Source organism: Oenanthe melanoleuca, chromosome 1A, assembly GCF_029582105.1.
Source record: "Oenanthe melanoleuca isolate GR-GAL-2019-014 chromosome 1A, OMel1.0, whole genome shotgun sequence".
Lineage (NCBI taxonomy): Eukaryota > Metazoa > Chordata > Aves > Passeriformes > Muscicapidae > Oenanthe > Oenanthe melanoleuca.
The window spans coordinates 61092625-61107670 of record NC_079334.1 but is presented as its reverse complement, the minus strand read 5'-3'; the positions used below and the strand labels follow the sequence as shown (position 1 = coordinate 61107670).

At 34.4% G+C, this 15046-nt stretch overlaps 1 protein-coding gene across 1 annotated transcript in view; it reads left to right on the top strand.

The window, feature by feature from the left end:
• Window positions 1-15046, top strand: part of SEMA3E (semaphorin 3E) — a 128278-nt gene that overhangs the window by 53432 nt on the left and 59800 nt on the right. The window contains exon 2 of the mRNA XM_056482270.1: window positions 13645-13805. Coding sequence (XP_056338245.1) covers window positions 13645-13805 — 161 coding nt within the window. The remainder of the gene's footprint in view (window positions 1-13644; window positions 13806-15046) is intronic.

The following is a 15046-nucleotide window of genomic DNA, read 5'->3' as shown; positions in this document are numbered from 1 at the left end:
TGCCTTGACAAAGTCAAACACCACTATGCAAACACCACAGCTCCAGTTTTCAACACAGGCAGCATCCATATTGCTGCTTTACTAGAGCAGGACATGTGAATCCTTATCAGTAAACCACTAACAGATACACAGTGAAAATAAATCCTAAAGGACCTGTCTTCTGATCTTTATAAACCTTCTGAATAGAGCAAAGAGGAAAGCAGTGCAAATTCCACTGATTGTTTGACCTGTGAATCACCTAAGTGCTAAATTCTACAGGGAAGAAAAAGTAATTGTTTCCAATAGCTCTTTAGCATTTATAAAGCTATTCAGATAATGATGATGGACACAGACAAAAGAACTGAAAAACACAGAAAAAAATTTTTACTGTCAAATGGCATTAATAGCAGCACCAGGCTAGACATGTAGAATGTGTAGGAATAAATAAGCACTTTAACAATTTTAGAGTACAGATTTATATTTGTACTGGTATCACTGAGATTAATTTAAAATTAAAAAAAAAATTAAGTTGAAACAGGAAAAAGAAGAAGCCAAGGTTGCTTTTGGAAATATTGATTCTCATTATAGCTATCATTTTTGGAACCTTTATTAGAATACATTCAGATGCTGAGCAATCTTCCTTAAAAAATGAGAGCTCTGTGTGAAATAACATTCTGTATATACATATAAACACACCTGCACACATGCACAAAAATACACATTCTGTGGGTCACAGAATATTTTCCTTGGATGAATATTTTCTGAGGAGATGGATGTAAATATTCTTTTTTATTTTACTGTTGCATAGAAATATTTTACTTGGAAATGTGACACATCCAACTACTGATCTGGTATCAACATCCTGTGCTTTTAGCAAACTTTGTTCTTTAGTTTAAATTATATTATGAAAAATAAAGATGGGAAATAACCTGGAAGACAGCAAATCCTTTCCCCACTAGTGTGTGGCTACTAACTAGAACAGATTGTCAGATGTTTTCTCCTCTCTTTTCTTAATTGGCTCATCTACTAGCAGTTCCACTGCTTGCCTTTGAAGATTATTCTGAAACTAATAGATCTGACTTTTATTTGTATCCTTATTGCTGAATTACCCACCACAATGCCATGTCTTGTCCTTGCAGTATTTGCTGTTTACTTTTCCTTTTCTTTTTTTTTTTTTTTTTTTGTAAACAAATATAACTTAATGTGCTGTGGTTTAACAACTTTATCTTCCATTGATTCCAACAGTGGAAAATGGATAGAGATTATTTGATGCTTATCATACACTCAGTTCACATAAGTGAATGAGATTACAAGAGATGGAATGAAAACGATTTTTTGGGGGGGTTTCTCTTGATATACATATAACAAATATCATGGCCTGCATGGTCTCTCAGTGGCTGCCAGATGAGATGTTTATATTGAGAAACATGTCTGTCCTTCTGCAAGAGAGCCTGTTGAAATCAGAAACAGAGTAGATGGATATTTATGTAAATAACACAAACCAGATACACATTTTCATTTACATGTATGAGTATTTTCTAATGCTTTGCATCTTTTTTTTGTAAAGAAATGTGTGCCTATTTTATAGTGTCATAAAAGGGTCAGAGAAGGACCCAATTCCTTAATTCTTAAAGAGAGAAAGTTCCCTTGAACTTTAGTTAAGCTTATAATAGTTAAGCTTATATAATAAGTGACAGAACTACTTAAGTGTAACATTTTCCTCTAAAGTATTTATGAAATATAATATAAACAGTTAAATAGCTTTTAGTTAAATAATATATGTTTTGGACCTATTCATTCCTAAATGTGCTTACTTCTGACAGTTTGATAAATATATTATTCTGTGACAAGTTATTTCATACAGTTCATTATGTTCTTTTTACATGTTTTTCCTAGAGTCAGGCATAGAGAATTGTATCCTGATGTACAAATAGTAGTGCAATATGCAGCAGATATTACAAAATTCATTTGTCCTCAAATAGTCCCATGCCTGTGAATAATGTGCAGAATATAATTCTCTGTTTCTATTCTATTCTAAGAAAAAAAATATTGCTTTCAGATTAAGTATATAGTACTTGGGATCTATAGTTCTAATAAAATATCTTCATATTTTTCATATTTATATTGACAATAATTTTGGATGTAACCAGCATATTTCAAAGGTTGATATTTAGAAATTGTCTCATAACTTTGTAAAAGGATTCTGAATTTTGTCTTCTATATTAATTTTTCTCTACATCTTTCCATCTCTACACACTACTATGAAAAATCCACAGCAGATTTTTCAGAAATTCTATTGTTTTGTTTTTTTTTAAAGCTACATCTATTTAGAGAAGGCATAATAATAGATGAGTGAAAGGCATGCAGAAGTTCTTTGCTAGCTGTAAAGATTCTATTTTTGGTTTTTGATTTTGGTGGTTTTTTTCCTCTGTGAAGCATTATGAAACTATGGAAATTTATTTTTTTTTTCTGTTGGTTAATATTTTGGCAAAAAAAAAAGGATAGTTATATATTTTAAATTAAGACTTATATTTTGTTTTAAGAACATGTAATTTTGAAATTTTAGTTGACTTACTATAAAAACAGAGGACTGCATTAATCAAAATAAAATTGTTAAATTTATCAGATAATTTGATCCATGGGAAAAAACCTGAATTTTTTGATTTTTGAAAATGCTCTATATTTGAAGTTTTTATTCCAGTTTGGGATGGGAAAATTTTCCATAATATTTGCAACTTCTTTCAGAGTCAGAAAAATGTTCTCTCCCAGTTCCAATATCTTTTGTGTGCTCTGCTCCCTTTTCTCCTGAGGGCAAAATCTCAGGACAGTAGCCTTTGGGTCACCCATTCTACTTGCATTCAAAATATGAACTGTCCAGCAGCTTTATGCAGACTTGCTGACTAATCAGTGCAAATTAAGTAGAGCTAAATTCAAATCCTGGAGAATTTTGTGAATAATGAAATTATTATTTCCTTTTTACCCTGTCTTCATAATGGAAATTCTTTAATTTTGGTTCCATTTTTTTATTTTGTTTTGGCTGTGCCTTCCAGTTAGCTAGGAAATTCCTGAAGAAAACAGTTGTCTGGGGCTGTGTATTTTTTCAGTCCTGAGCAGTACATAATCTATTAATGAGTGGTGTTCCTCAGGGAGCTGTACTGGGACTGGAACTATTTAATATCTTTAAAGGCAATGTAGATTGTGGGATTGAAAGCACCCTCAGGAAGTTTGTGGATGTCACCAAGCTGGTGGAAGCAGTGACAGTCCTGGCTCTGGCAGGGGCTTATGGTAGATGATCTTTGAAGGTTCTTTCCCACCCAAAACTGTCTATATGTGTTTGATTTAATCCCTAGATCTCTCTGGATTTCTGCACAACTCTTCAGTATACAAAAAGGATGCTCTTGCATCAATCCTTCATTTTCATAGTATGTCTATAATTCTAAACATCAGTAGCCCTGGTGAGAAATAAAGGCCATTAATGAAATTGACTCATGTTCTACCTTCTGTAAAGCCAGCTATAAGTAGAAAAGACAGATTAACGCCAAAACATCTGAAATTAAGCTCCAGTGTTAAACCAAGCCTAAAGATGAAGGTGAATTTCTAATTATAGTGAAGAACTAATGAAGGAATACCCATAAGTGTATGGTGTTTTGACATCCTGTGCATAATGATTTAGGACAGAGTCATACTGAGACAACGTTCCATTTTGAAATGGGAGAGATTTATGGGAGATTTTTTTATGATTACTGTTAGATCAATTGAGGCTATAGAGATTTTACTTGTAATTTCAGGAGACTGTTTTCTGTTCTAATGTAGAATTCTCTTCAATGTAAGAGGGGCTTTTGTTATCATTGGGTATTTTCTAAAAGCATCTGAAAGGCTTAGGAGCACAAATGACAGCTGAAATTCAATACAGTCTATTGTATGATTCTTGGATAATCAAATGTGACATAAGAAAAGATAATGTTTATATCAAAGTACAATAAACTTCTAAACAAGCACTATTATTTTTCTGTCTGGCAAAATCTGTCAGAAGCAAAGGAATAGTGTGGGGGAAGAAAAAGGAAAGGGAGGATGGGTGGACTTACCCATGAAGGTTTGAGGATAATATGCAACAGTCCATAATGCAATTCATAATAGTTACATGACCATTAATAGCTGCCTATAATTGATTTTATTCTCCAGTTACACTGTTTCAGATCAACTGTGTTGAGTTCTACCAGCTCAAAGTCTGATGGCAGAGGAATGTTTTGACTGTTAATATTTGCAAAGCATTACTGATTCTAAAAGGTTTCAAACATGTTCTAAGTTATTAAAATAAAGCTTTTTTTCTCTCTCTTTCTTCCAAGGCATTTACTTAACCAGCATTTTACAGATAATTTGGCATACTGAGGGAGAAACAGAAAAGACAACAAAGATAGCTATATCTACGTGTTGCACATCACTGCAGTATTAAAATTGCAAACATTGATAAAATACAACTTTGGTTTATTTATAGAATGCATGCTGGAGTGGAATTCATCTATAGTTCATTATGTATCTAAAACTTAGATTACATTCTTAAAATTTGGATTATAGAGATTACTATTTTTGGATTATATTTGATTGGATGCTCTTACAAAGTAATTTTAAGATTTGGGAATGCCTCTTTCTTTTGTTCTGATTTAAAAGACAGCTGGATAAATACCTTAAACTAGACACCTGACTGAACAAAACAAAAACTGAATATGACATATCCCACCCTGTAATATAAGAGCTTGAATTCTTTCATAAAGCTCTGTGTCATAATAAAAAAAAAATTGAAAAAAAAATTAAAATGAAGGCAAGAAAAAGACCTTTGATGTATTCAGTTTTCATTAATATTTAAAAGTATTTGAGTTGTATCAGGAAAAGCAGGGTCAAATCATGGATGTATTAGTGCCAGTTAACTCACATGAGGTAGACCTTCCAAAGACACTGATGTAGCAGCTGAATACATCTCCTTTCTGTGAATTAAATCGTTCCAGAGAAAATATTCTGGTCAATTAAAAGAACAAACATTGGACTAAAAAAGAGTTTACTTCTAGATAAGTCTATTCACCGCTGCTTATAGAGTTTCTATGCTCAAGGAAAAATGAATTTATTTCAGTGCATGAAGTGTAGTAAGTCTTTGTAAACTCACCTATGGAATATCTCGAACTCTGCATGTGCTGTGAGTAATTTATTTCACAGGAAAAAAAAAATACTTTGAAAATTTCCTTTCATCTTTTTAGTTATTTCCATTTCAATTTTCCCTCTGCTTTTTGCTTTTTCTTACAATGCCTCCTTTCTCCTCAATTCTGTTTTTTCTCCTGCTGATGACTCCAGATAGCCTTACATACACTGTCAATCACATGCCATCCTGCCCAAGAGCATATGCTGCTGAAAATCACATGAGATAGCTCCTTTTAATCCATCTTTTGCAGGGGAAATTCAATTTAACAGTCATTTCGAATAGCATAAACCCCTGACTCTTGGCATCTTCATTTTAAATGAAAGCACCAGATTCTCTTTCTGTCAAAACACAGGATCTCTCCATAGGAAGAATTCTACTCTTCCCATACTGGTGTGGTAACAAGCATGTAGTAAATGGTACACCTTAATAAATCAGGTCCTCAAGAGACTGGACTGTCTGTGTTTCATCAGCAGAGGTCTGTGATTATTTGAACCATATGTACCTTCCAAAACTCAAGTCTTAGAAATCGATTATTTCACTTGTTAACACTATTAAGATATTAAGTATAATGTAAAACATCTTCTGTGAGTATAATTTTGAAAGGACATTTCTTCCTTCTTTGGAGGTACATTGGATGAAGTGCATAAAGTTCACAAAGACTATTTCATGGATGCTTGTTTCTTCCATAGACTAGAATAATTGCACAGTAAAAAATTCCAATTTATATTTCTGCTGGAATGCTTTAATAGAAAAACACATTTCTGAAGCTTTCTATCATACAGTCTACCATTCAGAAAGAAATTTATAATATTGATGAAGATATTTATTATCAAGAACATTATCATGTATTATCACCTCCTAAAATGCTTTACGAAAAATAAAGGATCATTTGGATTTGAAGTCACTAGAAAATTTAAGGCAGCCACATTATGCAGGTCACTGAGACCTGGGAGTCCATAACAGCCACAGTGTTATGTCATTTTGCATAAGCAATTATTTGATATTTTCTATCACAACCATGCTTCTGATCTGTGTTGTCAGATAGAATTTTGTGGATGCATGTACCTTTTCAAAGAAAAATCCCACTGGTAAGCTAAATAATTTTTGATAATAGAGTATAATGGTATAATGACTACATCAATTTACCATAGCAAATTTGTTTGAATGAGTGCCAAAATTTGCTATTTAATACTGAAATGGATTAGAAAACAAAAATTCTTCACCACTCTGCAAGCAATATCCCTCTAAATGGAAATAGATATGGAAAAAATATAATGAGCTTAATTTAAAATATTTGAAATTGTTATTATTCTTGAAAACTTAATACTATCATTAAAAGCATAATGAATGGTAGACATCATTTATATGTAATGTAGTTTAATATTGAAAAGATGAAAATTTCATTCTGAGTTATTTCTCTGTCGTTTCTCAGGTTCAGATATAATTCAGAAGGAAAACTATTTTCCCTATACTGTTCTACATCTATTTAATCTGTATTGGTGGTGTGATTACCTAGGTCAGAATTAATGAACTTAATTGGGAGAAATGGCAGATGAGCTCTGGATTAGGCCTTCTATGAGAAACCATACTATCTTACTGCTGTAATAAAAACCAGTAAGATCCAGAAATGTAAGAAGTTTTCTTAGTGTAAGAAAACAAATATCACTTCAACATACACAAATGATTAGCAGGTTCTGTAACTGCTTTCATTTGACTTACAAAGAGGTTTTTCTCTAAAACAGTCTGTAAATTGTCCATCATTCTAGGTAGGTATGATTAAAACACAAAATAACAAGTTTTTATTACAGTGCATTTAATTTATTTTTAAGTATCAGTAACATTAAATTGAATATCAGATTTTTTTTTAATTGGGCCAGCATGTAATTCTAGAAATGTATCTTAAAATTGCTGTATACCCAGCTTGTATGAAGATGGTGTGTGATTACCCTTAAACTGATGCACACCATAGAAATTTCCAGCAAGAACTAAAAATATTATAAAATACTGTGTAAGTATACATGTTTTTACTGTTATGCAATATACTAACACTATAAACCCTGGTCTTTTTGTAATGTTGTTTAGTGACTAAAACCAAACCAGCTACAGTGCTAATAACTCAATATACTATTTTGCCATCAGGGAAGAAAAACTAAGTATTTGCTAGATGTGGCTGAATGTACATATATAACAGTATATATGTGACATATAATAGTTTGAAATGGAAATATTAGGGGTTACAACATGAGCTATCATGATTAGACCTGTTAAGGACTTTGAAGCTACATAGACTATTTTCCATCATTATCTGAGTAGAATCAGAAGAAAGAAAAATGTTTCCTAAGATTTATTGTATGTTCCAGTTTTAGGTTTTTCCAATATTTTTAAGGGTTGAAAAAGCCAGAAGAGTGTTTTGTCTTGCCTACAGATTGAAACTATTCTTGTCTCCCCAAACTGTACCTTTTAATTTCAGAAACTTCTGCCTCTGTAATTTGGACAGACTGACAGGGAAAGATTTTGTTTGAAGTTTTGACTATAATTTAAGCTTCATCACTAAATCCAGAATATTTAGAGGAAGAGAACCAAATAAGCAAAATTATTCATGGGCTTTACTGCACCAGCTCCCTTCATGAAGCCAATTACATTCTCCAAATAAAGCTTGACAGCCAAACTCACCTGCTGTTAAGAGCAGAGGTTGAATCATATGAAAGTAGTTATGGACTAATGGGTTTTTGCATGTTTTTACTGGAGTTTGCTTTCTGTCTCCTACCCTGCCAAGTTTCTGAGGCATCTGCCTGGCAGCCACACAGATAAAACCTCAACTCAAGCAGCAAAAGCTCATACTTCAGTCTCCCTCACAGACTTTTGAACCTATTTCCTACTGATTCATCTTCTCCCAATAAAACAATAAAGTACCTTAAGAAAAGTGTTTAAAATTATAGTGATAACTTTCAGCATTAAAACTACTCTGGATTTTTTAATTAGCATACTATTTGCAATTAATTCTGCTATTACAGTTCTTAGCTCAGATTTTGCTACCAAATCTCATGCAGGAGGATTTACTTTAGCCACCTCTGGCCAGTTAACACTGTCCCCATTTCTACTTCCCAACCAATTCAGTTTCTTGCTGTTTGACCTGAGTTAATGTAACTTTCCATTACCTGACAATCACTATCATGACTCTATAATTATTTTTATAGGGTTATATTTGACTGGGGACTGTAAGCAAAGAAAAGTAAAAAATGTTAATCTCATATTCAGCAGAATTGGGGTTTTTAGGTGAATTTTACTCTCTATTTTTTTCCCCTGGGAAGAAATCTTCTGCCTCCTGTTACTAATCTTATATAGAATATTGCCAGCTAGAGGTCTTAACCTTGTCAAAAAGATTCAACCACTTGTAAGTTTATATTTTTGTCCTTGTGATGGATGAGTCTTTAGAGTACCCTCAAACAAACATTTCCCTTAAAGTACCAGTGTGTTAAAACAGAAGGTACATATCCTGCCTGGTCTTAAATTGACCTGTAGTTCATAAACTGTGTCACAGATATTTTAGGCTCTCCTCTATAACTCATTTTATTTTTCCGCATTTTTTGTTTTTGTCCCTTTCTTGTCACATGTAAGCAAATTTTGTTATCACTTGTCAGAAATATAGCAAAAAGCTAAATTAATTAAAACCACATAAGGTTTACAAAGTTCTTGTAAAACTTGTTCCACTCTAGTATCTATATTCCAGGGCTATGCCAAGATGTCATTCAGGTGCTCACATTACCTAGACTTTATATCAGTGGCTTTCACATTATTGATGGGGACAGAAGGTAACCCCAGTCATTAACTCTCCCTGTAAAGCAGCACTAAACATCCACCTTATGTGGGCTCATTTGTCAGTGCCCTGCATCTGGAAAACATCTTTGCCAGAAGAATGATCTGCAGCATGAGGTAGTGTGGGAGGTGAGAGTATATTTCTGAAGAATTTAAAAGGGGAGCTAAAGATTTTTATGAGGGCAAAAAAGGGCAAAGGCAATAGACTTGTGCAGTTGTCATGATGTAATGCTATGAAGAACAGACAGAGCAACAGCAACTTTGTCACTTCCTGAGAAAAAGAAAAAAATTAAAAATTTGCAGTGATATTTGTCTATATTCAAGGTCCAAAGTTGTATATTACTCAAAATGTTCTTAAATTCTGAGGATATATTGTAAATGAAATGTCCTATACTCTTGTTGCTGTGGACCAGCACTGAGATTTTTGCATTTAATTTTCTAAGTATATTTAATTTATCAATCATTATATTTAAAAAACATTGAGATAAAAATAGAGTGACCTTTTTTTTTTTATTCTAATGGAAGGTATTACTGTTCTAAAATAATCTTAGAAGTTGGAATTATATGCTGCTCATTAAAATATCCAAGAAATTGCCTATTAGGAGCATAATTAACATTGTTAGACCAATGTTTAATAGAATCCATTTTGTCAAACAGGATAAATATGTTCACCAAAGCAGATTTGCTATAAGAGATAATGTGTTAAGCAAGATCAGTGTGAATTTGCCAGCAAGCTCTGTCAGACAGATAGCAAACCATCAGGTTTGTTCCCAGCTTTTAAAACAGAAAGAAGTAAGATTTGTTCTCTTATGAAATGTAATTCATCAGTCCAGACTTGCTTTAAAGCTTTCACAGGTACAGTGAAGTGCCATATAGGAGTATGTAAATATTGAAGCAGTCTTTCCTTTGTTGAGTAAAAAGCTGTTTGTACTGCAGTGGTGTATAGTTATGGTCTTGAGAATTTAGATTAAAACGCCAAAGCATTATAGATCAAAAGATAACATTTTCTCAAATTTATGGATCAGTACTCCAGAAGATTTGTTTTTACCAAAAGATAAGAGTAGGAAAGACCTTTTCTCTTTTTTTTTCTGTGTGCTGAATACTAGCAATATATACACCCTGAATAATTCATCAATTCATCCTCTGTGTCTCTGGCTTTTTGCATCTTTATGCAAGATCTTTACAGTAAAAGGAAGAGTTCTGCTCAAGTGAAGCCCTTAGTCACTCCCATGTGAGGGAGAAGCCAAGGGTTTCTAGCTCATGTGCTGGAACAGTTTGTATAGTTTATTAAATATTAAAATATTTTGTTGCACAGCTTCAACAGAAAATGGAGAAAGCATCCATCCTTCCCTACCAATCCAGTAGTAATCACTTTTGATTAGACTTCTTTACAGAAGGAGAAAAATCTGGGTTTCAATCCATGTAGAAAAGGAAATTGACATCGTGTCTGTTATTCCTCAGGTGACTGATTTAGCCATTAGAATATTTAAAAAATGTTAGGTAGCACTATATTTTCTCTGGCCAAGTTGTTGAAGAAAATTGCACTTGCACCTGATCTTGCAAATGTGCAAGATGTAGCCAGCATAAATGTGGACATTAAATCCTAGTATTAGATAGAGGAACAACCTCTTTTTGGTTATGCTTAAGATTAGACTAGTTTGTTTAGGTTGTTTGTCTAGGTTGTCTAGAAGTTTATTTTTTTTTTAATTAAAGGGTATCAGCATGACCAGGAGCACACTCTTGACACCTCAAGGCATCTGTATTTCTAACTCTTGTGAGCATAAGCTTCTTCAAGGTAACTGAAGGTCAATTTTGGGGAAATTTGTTTAAAACTTTGAATCCAAGTGCCTTACCCCCAATGGTGTTGTGATTTCAATGAGCAAATGTGACTCAGCAAAGTGCAGTGATATATGTGTCCAGCTCTGGGGGACCCCACACAGGAAGGGCTTGGACCTGTTTGGAGCCTCAAAGATGATCAGAGGGCTGCAGCACCTCTAGCATAAAGACAGGCTGAGAGAGCTGGGACTGTTCAGCCTGGAGAAGAGAAAACCTTAGGAAGTCCTTAAAGCAGCTTTCAGCATCTAAAGGGGATACAGGAGAGCTGCAGAGGAGCCCTTCACAAGGGCAGGTGGTGATAGAACAAGGGGTAATGGCTCTAAACTAAGAGCACAGGCTGAGATTAGATGTTAGAAATCTTTTACTGTGAGGGTGTTGAGACACTGGCACAAGGTGTCCAGAGAAGATGTGGGTGCCCCATCCCTGGAAGTGCTCAAGGCCAGGTTGGGCAGGGCTTGGAGAAACCTGGTCTTAAGAGAAACCATGGCAAGAGGGTTGGAACCAGATGATCTTAAAGGTCATTTGTGATTCAGTACAAAATCACTCTCCAAACCCAATTGCTTCTTGTTTTCCAGCCCTTTCAGGTGTCAGGTTCACTTCTATTCTTGTCTCCACCCCCACAGCAACCCCCTATCTATGTAGTTTGCAGGGCAGAGTCTTAGAAACGTCTCTTTTTACAAGTTCAATCTTGATATTTTGTATTCTCAGCTTCCATTCAAGACAATAAGATTCACAGGTGTGCTTTGCAGGACTGAGTCTTATATGAGCAGTTATCAGTTTATGCAGAGAATTGTTCATCATTATGAGAACACATGAGTCATATCTCTGATCTATGTAAAGAAATATTGTCTCATTTTTAAATAATTTGCCTTCAGGACAACGTGACAATAAATCAGGGGAATCTACCACAGTAACCTTTTGATGCTTGTATATAACTAGAATTTAAAATGCAATTCTTTTCACTCCAAGACTGATTAAAAATTAAAATATATTTAATGATTTATATTCTTGCAAATAAAAAGTGGCTTTATTTAGGACCAAAAGTGTATTTCTAGCTCTGCTTTCATTTCATTTCTAATCTGTTCAGAAACAAGAGATGTTCTTCCAAAACAGCAATCTGCTCATTTGCTTGGCGAGAGCAAGCTTTGGAAGTGTAATTTCCACATTGCAGTGCAGCTGTGTGCTGAGTGTATCACTGTCAAAAAATGTGAATTTATCCACTGGTTAGTATGCAATGCTTAAAAAAAAAGTCTCTTGTTGCCTTTATTATTCTCTGTGACTTAGTTTTTCATTTCTTGAGTAAGGCCAGTCACACACTGGTACAACTATTTAATAGATTCTGCTTGAAGAGCACTTGAGAAAGACATCATATGTGAGGCTGAATTTTTACTACAACTCCTTTGATGTAAATTTTATCACCTAAGGAAACAGCTTTCAGAAACTAGTTACTTTTAGCCTCTGTTGACCTGAACTCAGCCTACCTAGTAAATGGAGCAATACATATTTATCCTATTACTAAAATCACTTACACAATATCACTTACATATCACAAAATCACTTACACAATAACACACACAATATACTTAATAATTTAAAATTAATAAAAACTGTGCAAATTTGTTGATTAAATTAATAGCCATTTCAAACATTAAATTTCTTGCATACAGAACATCAGCTGTGGTTTCTATGTTGCTGTCAAGGTGCAGCATGGACAAATGAACATGACTGTGGTGGAGCAGGAGCCTCCAAACTGGATGGGGGCTCATTTGTCTTCTCTAGCTCAGGGACAATCACACTTCTTCCAACAGTTTTCTTCAGCTTCAGGATCACATCCAAACAATTGAAAAAATTATTCTTATGGAAAGCTGTGAGGATGAGCATATTTAATTATTTTTACTAAGAGTGATTTCTTAAAAATAAAATAATTTGCTACAATACAGGAATAAGAAGATAATTGCTTTCCCCCAGTCCAAGCTCTGTCCTCTTGGAGGAGTCCAAGGGTACTCTCTCAAATGACTCTTTTTGAGGCTTCTCAACAGCAAAATGATTTTCAGCCTCTCTGACCTGCTGCAAGCCAGGTTGTGCTCTGCACCACAGTGCAGAAAAATTCCCATATTTTGCCTCTTGCTTCCTGAGGCCTGAATCCAAGTTTCTGCAACATTACCCAGAATGAATTTCCCTTTCTCAGTGGAACTGGCTTTAGCTAAACCTCAGATTCCCATATCAGGTCAGTGCATTTCTTAACAAAATCAGTGTTGGAAAATTATTCATATGCATTTCACAGATTTCATACTGTTTTCACTGAATTTAGAGGCAATGCATTCAGTGAAGTGAGTGAAGACAGTGCTAGGCTTAAAACCCATGGCACAGTCCTCCTAAAAATACAAACCCTGGTAAAAATAGTGTGTACACTGAAAAACTGGAGTTTGACATACCTGTAAGACAAGGACACAATTTCCAATATTTTTTTTTTAATTTCCATTAATTAATTTTTTTTTTTTTTTTTTTTTTTTCTCCATTTGCAGTTATTATTCTAAGTAACTTTTCCTTTTCAGAAAAATGTCCATGAGAAAACTAATTTTCATCCCTCCCCATCTCAGATTTTAAGCATAAAGATTATGGTGCAAAGACTCAGAGACAAACCTCCTGGCTTAGTTTGAAAATTGTTCCCAGGCGTTCCGTGTCTCTTTTACTCAAAGATTATATGATTAGCATTTTAATGTCCCACAACTTCTCGCCCAGTTCCCTAGGAGGATATGAGAATGAAGCCATGAAAGCTAAGCTGTTTGGTATTTATCACGAGCACTCTGATTGTGTTTCAGAGCTCTGGGATTTAAACAGGACGTCAGTGTTTCGCAGCCCCTTTGGATATCTTGGACTTCATGTAATGCTGCTGGATGAGTATCAGGAGCGACTGTTCGTGGGAGGAAGAGACCTCTTGTATTCCCTCAGTTTGGATCGAATCAGCGACAACTACCGAGAGGTGGAGTAAAAAGACAGATATATATATTTCTATATATTGGTTATCTCATGTTGCAACATGTAGCACAGGATATTAGAACTTGCATGACTGAGGTAATGGAGCTTTTGCAGGTGTTTTGTGCACGAACTCTAAGGCCATATTTATATTTAAGAAAAATCCACTAATTAACATTTTTTCCCCCCTCTTCACCCATAAGGCTCGCTCTGGATGAAGAGACTTGGGGTCATAAAGCTATTTTTCACTGAATTTCAGCATGGCTACAGATGTTTAGAGCACCTCACATTTGTAGACATCAGATTTCTTTATCTCCACTATATTACTGAGGAATAAAATCTCCCTGGTATTTTTGGGGAGTTTCAGAAGAGAAAATGTTAAGGGAAAAAATATCCTGTAAACTATACGAAATTTTCAATAGCAGCCCTTGCAGCTATTTTTTAGCCTGCTTTGAAACTGGATTTTGCACTGGTTTGAGCCAGAGCTGCTATTCTGTAATGACTGAAAGTGGCATTTGAGGGCTACTCAGTGGTCTGTGGGAAAAAGGTGGGTTAAGTCATAATCCCATCAAAAAACTCAGTGCATTGTAGAAACCACAAGTGATTGGCAAACTGACAAATGAAGTGGAGAGGCTGGAGTCTGAGCTGATGTGAGCCTTGGATTCCTTACTCACTTCTGCCCTTGGAAGCTAGAATTGGAAATATACAGTAGCAAGGGAAGCTGGCAGGAATATTGTTCCATTGTTCAGTCATTTTGAATACAGATAAATGATCTCTTGAAATATTTCAGTGTTTACCTTATCTACTTCTTTAAATTTTCCCAATGTGTTTTGATGCATTGTCATTTATTTGAAAATTAATAAGTGGAATAAAAAAGTGAGTAAAATGAAATCAAGTCCCTTGGGAGAAATATTTTTGTTGATGTTTATGCTGCACTGATCACTGATGTTTCAAATTTTTTACTTTTTTCCCCTTTGCTAAAAGTGAGTATCACTATTTTTATGTCAACACTCTGGCCAACTTCACCATAAGTATCTTTGCTTATCTCCAGACATAATTAGCATGTTCCACTACTGTGAACAGATATAATATGCTTTATTCTTTTTATAGACATTTGGGATTGCCAATCCTTGATATGGGTTATGAATCTATTCAGAGAAGCTATTTGAGAATTTATCTATATTTAAAGAACAAAACAGAATTTAACTTCTCAGGGAGCAGAGTTACACGCTGAGCTTTGTTCCTCAA